Source organism: Cryptomeria japonica, chromosome 5, assembly GCF_030272615.1.
Source record: "Cryptomeria japonica chromosome 5, Sugi_1.0, whole genome shotgun sequence".
Classification (NCBI taxonomy): Eukaryota; Viridiplantae; Streptophyta; class Pinopsida; order Cupressales; family Cupressaceae; genus Cryptomeria; species Cryptomeria japonica.
Genome location: NC_081409.1, coordinates 824,386,556 through 824,397,740, shown reverse-complemented (window position 1 = coordinate 824,397,740; position 11,185 = coordinate 824,386,556). Strand labels below are relative to the sequence as shown.

Sequence of the window (11,185 nt, the reverse complement as noted above, 5' to 3'; positions counted from 1 at the left end):
ATTCGATTATACTCTAAGATCCCTTATTTATTTTATGGACTTTGTTAAACTTTTAAAAAATCAATCTAATGGGAGGTGGATCTTCCAACAATTTAATTACCAAAAAAAATCTTAAAAATTTCTCTACAAATTTTAAAAAGACATAACACATAAACATAAATAAAATTATTATTTTAAAAAATATAGTAAGTGATGAAATAAAGCTAGAATATTAGAATTTCGTCCCCAAGCCCACCCTACCCTAACCTCCTCTCCCTCTATATACATTCTATTCTTTTAAATAAATGAAAGTTTTAAAACAAAACAACAATATTTGGAAATGAAAACTCATAATTATGAAATGAATTTTATGTATGCATGTATATATTATATGTGTAGGTATATGAATGATTTATATAAAATTATCAATAAATGTATGTTTTTTTCAAGTCTTTTTTTTTATGAGGTTTGTGATCAAGTTTGAAGATGCACCTAGAGAATGATACATCTTGTGTCTTTTGCAAAGTCTTTTATGAAGATAGATATTCTAATTTGAAAAATTCTCATGAGGATAAAAGGCACGTAATTTTCAAGGAGTCTTCTTTCTACAAGGCTCGTGATCAAATTTGAAGAGCCACTTCTTGAATAAGATGTCTTGTGTTTTTTATATAATCTTTTGAGAAAACAGATAAACTAATTTGAAAAGTTTTCATGAGTGTAAAATAGAGGCAAGCTAGTTTGAGAACTTGGCATATGTTAAAACAAAAAATATTAGTACACAAATTACTTGTAAAGATATGTGAATCAAAAATGTGTTATAAATAATTGGTAACATATACAATGAGCTAGAGTTTCATTTTATTGTTAAAAAGTAGTTTAAAGCACACAATGCTAAATGATGACAATTAAAAGAGCATGTTTAATCTCTTAATGAATATAAATGTAAAATTATAATGACTAATATGAATTTTTATAATTAATATACATAAAGATAACTATAGATATTAAAAAAATAAGATATTTGAATAGAAATGTAAAATTATAATGAGTAATATGACTATTAAAAATAAAATAATAGAAAAATATTCTAAAAATTAATACCCAAAATTTTAAATTGATTAAAATTGTTATAAATGTATATAAGTACTATAATTGGATTTCTTTTTCAAAACTACTTTACTGATGAGCATATATGCATAATTGTTGTAATTCAAACCATATTTCTTGTTGTGTTAACGGTTTTTGACGGATCTATGAATAGAAAATAGATTTTGAAAGGATCCCAAAACTCTTCACAAGGAGAACATCAACATAACTTCACAAAACAATATTTCTTGTTATTTCTCTTATTTATCATTATTTATCATCATTTTCTTGATACTCTTAGTAGTCAACCTTGTGGAATTCCAATATAGAGGGGTGAACTTTATGTATATCACATTTGTTGTATAATTAGGTGTCTCTCACAAGTCCCATATTATTATAAGCCTTTTGTAAACCCAAAAACAGATCATAAGATATCATCAACTGTTAAAAAAAAAAAAAAAAAAAAAATCTTTTTCCATCCATTTTCATTTCCAATGACATTAAAAACACATGATAGCGATTAACTCTCCCCTATAAATTTCTCATATACTGTAGCTTCATTCATCCAAGTTGCTACATAGTATCAATCAGTGAGTCATTAGTTCTTCCTATGTAGTATAATGTGGTTTGTGCTGAAGAGGTTGAGAATTCGATGGATAGTGGTTTAGGGTTCCACTTTATTGACGCCCCTTCTCCTACTCTTAAGTTAGATCCATTTCCTCAGGGCCCTTTGCATCATGCTTCGGCTTAGTTACTGTTTCTCCCACGGTCCCAAAATTCAGAAAGCAAGTAGATTTCTTCCGAATACTCAGGTTAATTTGATTTCTTATTTTTATGTATCTTATTCTAAGATTTTCTACACCTGCAGATAAAAAATTGGAAATGGGCAGCCCAGATAGCCTCGACCTCAATAAATCACATTCTGCGTGTTGCTACCCGAACAAGCAGATTGTCAGAAAATAGGATGATTGGGAGGAGGATTTTGGTGGAGAAAATGGATTGTTGAGGATCAGTAATGAACACGTGGACGACGGTATTAAAGGAAACCTCAGATTGTCAGAAGAATGCTTCGAATGGAGCACTATGGTGGATTTTGTATGTGTAGTTTCAACCATTTACTGTTAGTGGATTTTGTGTGTATACCCATAAGTGTTGATTATGGGTCGACAGAATGCACCGTCTTTATAATATATGTTATAATTAAAAATTATAAAATACTTTACGGAGCGTGTGTATTCTAACAGATCTATAATCGTTTGTCGTTGCGCTTATATATAACTTGGTAAAAAATCGTTTGGGATTATAAAATCAGAAGGTTGAATAGATTGTAGACAGTAATTTATTCTTAAGTGTTGATTATGGGTCGACAGAATGCACCGTCTTTATAATATATGTTATAATTAAAAATTATAAAATACTTTATGGAGCGTGTGTATTCTAACAGATCTATAATCGTTTGTCGTTGCGCTTATATATAACTTGGTAAAAAATTGTTTGGGATTATAAAATCAGAAGGTTGAATAGATTGTAGACAGTAATTTATTTTTATGAATATCTTTATCAATTAGTTTCTTAGTAGAGATTTTGATTTACTGATTGTTATAAATTGTTTGATCTGTTGTTCCCCATCAAAGATTTACAATCTGTTAATTATATCTATGCCATCAAAATTTATGTTGTTAAAATTGGATCTGATTTTATTTCATTATATTGTTTCAATTGATCACTGGATTTAATAGACCCGATTTTAAGATTAATTTTAGAAATCCTTTTCTATATAAAGATTCAATAACTTAGACTTTGCCAAGAGCTGATCTTTAGCTCCTTGGGCAGAACTTCCTTTCAACTGTGTAAACAAAACATGAAAAGAAAATAACTACACATACAAAAAGAAAAAGAACAAAATTGTTATCAGATTGGAAAATTACACATATGGGATTCAGTTTGCTGCTCCCATTGAAATATTTTTCCAAATAAGCATACTGTTGTCATGACACTATGAGTCTCTAATTAGAGGGAGGTGGTTCATTGAGATCCAAGCTGTGCAATTGTATTATTCTACAAATTTCTTTACCTCCAAACGACAATTGGGAAATGCACAACCTTGACCTCAATGAACCTCTCCGTTCTAACAAGAGGCTTAGATTGTTACTACAAAAATAAGCTTATTTGGAAAAATGTTTCAAAAAGAGCAGCAGAAAATGAATTGTGTATGTGTAAGTTTCCATCTAATAACAGTTTTGTTCTTTTTTTAGGCTGTGTAATTATTTTTTTTTATTTTTTTTTTACAGGTCCTCAGGAAGCGCTAGCCAAGGAGCTAAGGAGTTAATGGCAAGTTGAATTTTAGTTTTAAAATAAGAGGCCAAGGTAATAATTACATCCATATAGTGACTCATTTCATAAAATTTAATATAATAATGAGTATTAGGATATTGATTTATTTCAACAAAATTTGCAGGATCAAATCAAAGCAAAACGAAGTGGATGGTAAAGTGTAGAAGAGAAATAAGAGAGGAAAACAAAAGACTGCAGAAGGTGCTTGGTAACTATAATTAACATTGGATTCATTGTAGAAAATCATGATCTTGGCAGCATTCTATTTTTCACATTTGATTCAAGCATATTAATCTTGTTTTGCAAATCTATTGTACAAATAGTTTGATAAAGGTATTTTATTTTTTCATAAATAAGAATAAGCATCTTTATATATGTATATAAATAAGTTCCTATTATTCTTAGGGTCTTCTTTCCTAACCTAGCAAACTTATTCTCCTTCTCTTTAATGTAAGTTTGCAATATCACTTACTTAGTACACATCCACTTATATGATTACTTCTAGCCATTAAGGGTCACATAACCTTTATTTTTGAGATACGATCTTAACCAAGTAATATGTTGTGAGTGTAATCATCAATGGATGTTGTACAATCTTTATTTTTCAATATGCTTTATTTACATAATTCAATTATTAATTTTGTAAGTTTACATGATTTACATGTTTCCATGACTAAGATATTTTAAAATTTCATGTACCTTACTTCTTCTTATCAAAATATATGCATTCTCCATGGATCCCAAAATTGAGGGGAGATTTAATTTCCATAACACTCCTACGTTGAGATTGTACAATAATTGGAAGTTGTTACAATAAGTTGGAGAATCCTAAGAAAACATTTTCAACCTTGCAATTGCATATGGTTATTATTTATAATAAGTTTGCATTTGAACAAGCATAGATCTGTACTCTCATATTAAATAATAAAACCAATTTATGAATTATATAAAATTCTCCACTAAAATAGTATAAATACTCTATATAATATATATTATATTTCACATATAACACATTCTGGAATGATTTATAACAGATTGCTAGTGAATAACTAACCTAATCAAAATAAATTGTAAAATTCTTCCAAATTAATGTCCATTAACTTTTTAATATATTTATGAATCAGTACATAAAAATTAATTTTTAGAATTAATATTAAAATCTATCCTTAAATATTTAAATCAATATTTATTTAAGATCCATTTTCTGTAAATATGTGGTTAGATTTTGAAAGTGCTCATTGATCAAAAGAAACTAAAGAAGTAAATCAAACCAGAGCAAGAAGCGGAATCATGATGCAAAACGTCTACTAAATCTGGGTCACTGACAAGCCTCATTTCTAATCAGAGCATTATTTAACTTAGATTTATCCAAGGGCTGCAGATTTCAATGAATCCTCAAGAAAGAGATTTCCTTGGGAGTAAGCAATCAGTGTAATATATTCTCTTCAAAAGATAGTCCAAACATTCTTAGTAGAAATGTCGGCAGTGTTATGACTCTGAAAACACTTTGATTTTTTTATTCAAATTATGTTATACCTTGCCTTCTTATTTTTAAATCGAATATTAACTTATTTGAGGGCTGATATTTAGCTGCATCGCCAGAGTTTCCTTTAGGAAATGTTAAAAGAAAAAGAAAAATAATTGAAGTGTTTGTATTGATATATATAAAAAAAATCAGAGAATGGTTCATTCAGTTAAAAGAATAATTTATATTTATAATAAAATTATGTAAATAATTTAGTTTTTTATTACATCATTTATGAAGGTTTATATTTTTTGAGATATGATATAAGATATGAAGTGGGTATGAGACAATTTTGATAAAATCCATAGCTCTCACATTTTCTTACTCAAAAAAATATTAGTCTAGACTTATGCTCCCATACAGAATAATAATACCAACTCATAAAAAATATAAATATTCTTTATAATTTATATTATATTTTCTTCACATTACTTAGTTCCAAAATGGGGGAAGTTATTTCACATCACATTGAGACAATTTATAATAGATTGCTACTAAATAAAGTCATAGGAATACCATATGTTTACCTTATTCTAAAGTTTCAATTCCAGTTTATTAATTATAACTTGTATATAAATCACAACTCATATTTTAAAACATGACAAATATATTTTTTAAATGTCAATTCTAACATTTTCCATTTTTGACAAAAGGTGGGAATTCCAGCTGCATGATAGCTTTTGTAATATAAATATGAACCACTACTTATGCTCCCATACATAATAATAATACCAATTCATAAAAATTATAAATATTCTATATAATTTATATTATATTTTCTTCACATTACCTAGTTCCAAATGGGAGAAGTTATATCACATCACATTCTGAGACAATTAATAATAGACTGCTACTAAATATAGTCATAAAAATATCATATGTTTACCTTACTCTTAAGTTTCACTTCCAATTTATTAATTCTAACTTGTATATAAATCACAACTCATATTTTAAAACATGACAAATATTTTTTTTTAATGTCAATTCTAACATTTTCCATTTTTTGACAAAATTAAAAATTAAAAAAAAGCCAGGAATTCCAGGTGCATGGCAGCTTTTGTAATATAAATATGAACCACTACTTCATAGTTGTTTCATTCGAAAATAATTGCTTCAAGGAAAACCATGGAAAACTATCTTCAAAATTAGGCAAGCAACTCAGTTAAATTTTAAATTGGATCGTTTGACAGTATATCCAGATAAATTCAACACACACAAGCAGTTCCTCTCCTCTTTACAGACAATCTATGCATATGCTCCAATTGGTCCCCAAATTACTGCATAATATTATATGGAAACAATATTTAGAGTAGCATAGAACGAACAAAATATTTCGCTCATTTAAAAGTACATATAAGAATGAAAATCGTGATCATACACAAATGAAAAAACACGCCTCGGCTGGGATTACGGGCAACTTTCAGTTTCTTTGTAAACATTTGAAATACGAAAGCAAGCGTGCTGGCAACCAAATATGATGTGATGAGTGCAAGAAAGATTTCGTATTCCAAAAGCAATTTATATTTTGAGAAAACATCTCCATGCTTGCTTTTCAAGCTCTCAAAATTATAGGGTATGATGACGATAATGATGGCACTCATAAATGCAATTGTTGTCCACAAGATTGCAATTAGCAAGGTCACCCCAGACATATCGGACAGCATATATGTATCTAACCATGCCAGATAAGTGTTCTGAAACTTCTGTTGTACTAACCACTCAACAACCACTGAAAGGGAAGTGATGAAGGCCGCAGTGTCAGAGAAGATGAACAGTCTGAAAAGTTTAGCAAATCCCAGCCTGGCAGCTCCATAGTGTACACTTTCTTTGTCATCCTCAATTCCCCCCGGGATTTGGAAGATGGCTGCAAATGTGACGGTGGCAATCAGCGATGCCACCACCATGTGTGTATTTATCATATCTTTGTCTATCCCTTGCTGCCATTTCCGTTTGGGCTTCAGAAGCTTTACAATGATGGCAGAATTAGGGTTATCTTGGACAGCTTTTGAAGCTATGTCAAGTGCAGTCATGCCTTCACTGTTCAGGGCAGTGATGTCTAGACCAGGTAATGAGACAAGGTGCTCCACTATCTGCGCTCACAACAAAACCTATTGTGTTACATATCTACCCATTTCAATAGACCTTCTTACAAATGTTGGAGATAATTATATTTCTATAGACCTTCTTACAAATGTTGGAGATAATTATATTTCTGATGATGAATCACTATGAGTGATTCGAAACGTGGAATTATAAATACTGAGACATTTTTTTCTGAAGATTATACTTATGGACTGTGAAAAGAGTATTTTAATATATCTATAAATTGACATATGTGATAATTTTGAGCAAAGTTGAGCCTCTTCTCCATGCAACATGGTTAAAGATTTGCAATTTTCTTCTATAGTTACACATATTCTTTAACACTTAGCTAAATTATCCCTCAATTATACTCATGCATATGCATATCCTGCAAAATTTTATTATTATTTTTATTTATATATCTTCACTATTTTCATAAGTACAAGTCTAATCCATCGAATTTGACCTTTCAATTTTTAAAATTCAAATTCAAAATTAGGTCAAATATTTCTTATTTTTTTCTTATTAAATTATGATTAAACTAAAAATTTCACATAATATGTTACTATGTCCTTGCATTTCAAACTAATCAATTGCATTCAGTATACATCTACTCATCACCCAAGTATTATACACATTCAATGAAGCCAAAAGTTTAATATAATGCTCTAAAAAGAATTTAAATATCTGCATTCAGCTTAAGAGCTTTTATACAATTGAACATATCCTTTTGTGATATAACAACAATAAGAACTATTTAAAATATTCAAAGATTTTTTACAAAAAAGGCCTAGACTTGTAGACTTTGTTGTGCCTTGCACACATAATCCCATTTTTTTCTTACCAAAATTACAAGCCCCTTTTTTCTTTACTTATTTTCTTGAGGTGTCCTTTTTCATTTTCTTGTCAAAAATTTGGTGTCCTCCATCCTAGCATATTAGTATAAAGAAATATCTAGAATATTAACATTTTATTGTAGAAATTTGTTTGGGGGTTTTGGTATGTAGCTCTCTTTGGACTATGGAATTTGATCATCTTAGTATGATTCCAAGAATATCTGAAACATATCATCTAGCATGGGATCATCTAACCTACCCATCTATCTCTACATTAATGGTGGTTTTTCATGTGTATGTTTTTATCAATCTTCTTTTCTTTTTTTTTTGTCATTTTAACATTCATGTTTTGTTGTGTAATTGAGCCCTACCAGTTTCTTTTGAGTTCTACCATCTTTACAAATAATTTTTTCACATTTAGTGAGATATTTCTAATGCTTTAGGTTGTCTTCTTATTTTCGGAATTTATTGACCATTTTTATTCTTGCATTTTTTCTTGTCACATTTCTTAGCATTATTTAATACAAAGTTTGTTTTGTTCTCTTTGTCCACTATTAACATATTTTTTCTTCTATTTTATTTATTTAATCATTTTCTATCTTGATTTTGGTTTGTTTTATGTTGTTATCATATATGAGGCATTACCCCTCTATTTTGACCACTTGTATTTTATCTTTGTTAGTGATTTCATCATTTTAGCAAAATTTTCAGTTTCTTTCCATTGCCTATTTGTTTGTTTCCTTTCATTTTCTGTAAACTCTTTTTCTCAATTTTGTAAAAGTTTAATGTGTTTTTTGTCCTACCAACATCCATTTAATATTGTGTTGAACTATGATTTCCTTATAATCTTACTTTTAGAATGAATTCTTTGAGATCACTAAAACCTAAGTTCTTCATCTAAACTTCATTTATCTTTTTCAATTAACAATTTTAACCATCTATTTGTTTGCATTCCTTCTCATATCATGTCTCGCATCCTTGCTAGTTCCAGATACAGCTCCAGGGCCAGTAGTTTATTCAACAGGAGCATACATAGGCGGGTAAGCAGTTCAAGCAGCATTGGGAGTAAGCAGCAGCTTTCACATCTTTAGGCCCTGAAGTCCATGCGCGGGTATAGTTTTCCGGGCAAAAGCACCGGGCATATAAAGCGGTTGATCTTAAAGAGGCATATGAAGCAACAAAGGCATGGGCAGGAGTTGGAGCAGATCCCGCAGATCGATATTGAGATATAGTTCCACCCGCCAATGCTAGTCGATGAACCAGTTTAAGCGCTTGATTCAGAGCCAGTTCGCAATCGAGATTGAGACAACTGAACTGTTTGCATTCCTTCTCATATCATATCAGTTGTTTAATCACTTATTCATGTCTAAAATTTTATATTACATATTATATATGAATTATCACTTAAGTTTCTGAATTCAATTGTGTGAAATATTTCATGATCCATCATCACTATAAAATAGATTTGAAGGAGAAAAATCTGATGATAGATAAAAGGCTATTATGAAAAACATGGATGCAAAAAAAATTCACACAATTATAAACCTTACACGATTGAATCCAATAACTACACAAATAATTATAACCCTTATCTCAAATTCCTTTCCTAATAAATTATACAAATACACAGCGCTACCCTTTAGCAGATAATTCTTTTACCTGGCCCTACCTTTGAACAATGAATAGAATAAGCATGGAAAAATGAACGATAGGAACTAGGAAAACAAGAAGATGGAGAAAGGCAAGAATGCTAAACCTGGGGATCCACTGCATTTTTCGCTGCCAAATGTAGCGCTGTATTGTGATCAATGAGGTCATGGTCGCGGCTTACCCATTGCGCTATTTTTTTGTCCTTTTTCCCTTTTAGAAGATTCTTCACTACCACAAATTGATTATATTCCACTGCAAAATGCAGAACAGATTTATGATCTAAACTACGGATTTCAATACAGTCTGGCATTAAGGAGATAAATTCACTTATTATGTTCCAGTGGCCTTTCATGGCTGCTACATGAACTGCGCATCTTCCAGACTTATCCTTCTCTATCATTAACTCGTTACGCCAAGCACGATCATTCAGTATTGCAACTACAACCTCTAGCTTTCCTCCATGCACGGCTGCATGCAGATGGCAGATCGCAACTGTATCTTCCCAGTAAGTTGCCTCCCTAAGAGATTGATGGGTTTCGGTAGTATCATTATACGGCATTGCTTCCAACAAAGATCTAACTGTTTGCACGTGGCCATACCTAGCAGCTATTGTTAGAGCTGTCTCTCCAAACATATTGCACTGCCAGGCACAACTCCCATTGTGACGAAGTAGAATATCGACGAGATCTCGATTACCACTTTTAGCAGCCTCCTGCAGTGGCGTATTATCATCATTATTCCGAGCTCCAGCCAAAGAGGGTTTCATTTGAAGGATCCACTCAGCAATATGTTGATGGCCCTCCCTTGCAGCACAATGAAGAGCACTATCTCCTTCGAATGTACGGTCATCCAGAACATGTGAGAACTGCCGGTGAAAATCTTGGAAGGTTCGAACACCACCACTTTCCAAAGCGAGGAAGAGTTTTTTATTCATCCTATTTTCTCGTTTTTCCCGTTGCCTTAGGGCGGAACAAAAGTTCGCAGCAAAACTAATGGAATGGGAATTCTGTTGGAAACCTCAGCCGCAAAGAGGATCCAATGCAATTATAGTAGAGAGAAGAAAAGCTGTAAAAATTATGTAAAATAGAATGTCTGGAGAACGATTAGATTTTTTTTTGAGAAGTTAAATTTTCCCTTGCATAAACAAATAGACCTTGTCTTTGGCGGTGGTAATTATTCGCTAGGCTTTGTTAAAGGTTATTATGACGGGCGGCGAGTCTTTTCTGGCAGAAGTGACTAAGGAATGATTTGTATACTCGATTTTTTTTTTTTATAATATGGGCATCAGATTTCATAAATTATAATAATATTAAAAGAAAAAGGTAGATGGACACACCGTCACATTGGGAAAGTCACAGGGGATAGAACTCCAAACCAAAAAACTAGGCACAGGAAAAATCCCTGCAAGAGCAATTCCCGTGGGTGGCACGGGGATCCGTATCATCCAAGAATAGACCAGCCATCATCACGTTTGTCATCTTTGAATCCTTTGGAAGGCACGGTGGCAGGCACGCTGGCACCTCCAGTAGACTAACCATCACCACCACCAGGAGAGGCTCCCGGGGAAGAAGGGTTTTTGACCGACAAGTAATGTGAACTAGATTTTGATACGTTCAAAAATAAGAACAATCAATCGGTATTTTAATTTGAGATTCGCGCTCCCATATTGGAAATTTATTTTCTTATTATTGTT

At 31.3% G+C, this 11,185-nt stretch overlaps 1 protein-coding gene across 1 annotated transcript; it reads right to left on the bottom strand.

The window, feature by feature from the left end:
* Window positions 1-6,094: 6,094 nt before the first annotated feature.
* Window positions 6,095-10,669, bottom strand: LOC131059497 (ankyrin repeat-containing protein At5g02620). Its single transcript, XM_057992650.2, has 2 exons — window positions 9,599-10,669; window positions 6,095-7,014 (listed from the first exon to the last, which is right to left on the bottom strand). Exons 1-2 carry the CDS (start codon window positions 10,424-10,426, stop codon window positions 6,262-6,264), a joined length of 1,581 nt encoding a protein of 526 aa, XP_057848633.2. The 5' UTR covers window positions 10,427-10,669; the 3' UTR covers window positions 6,095-6,261.
* Between the last annotated feature and the right edge of the window lie 516 nt (window positions 10,670-11,185).

Coding starts and splice junctions, on each gene's coding strand:
- LOC131059497 (XM_057992650.2), bottom strand. CDS start 10,426: ATGAATAAAAAACTCTTCCTCGCTTTGGAAAGTGGTGGTGTTCGAACC. Junction 7,015..9,598: donor AAAATGCAGTGGATCCCCAG/GTTTAGCATTCT, acceptor TTGTGAGCGCAG/ATAGTGGAGCACCTTGTCTC.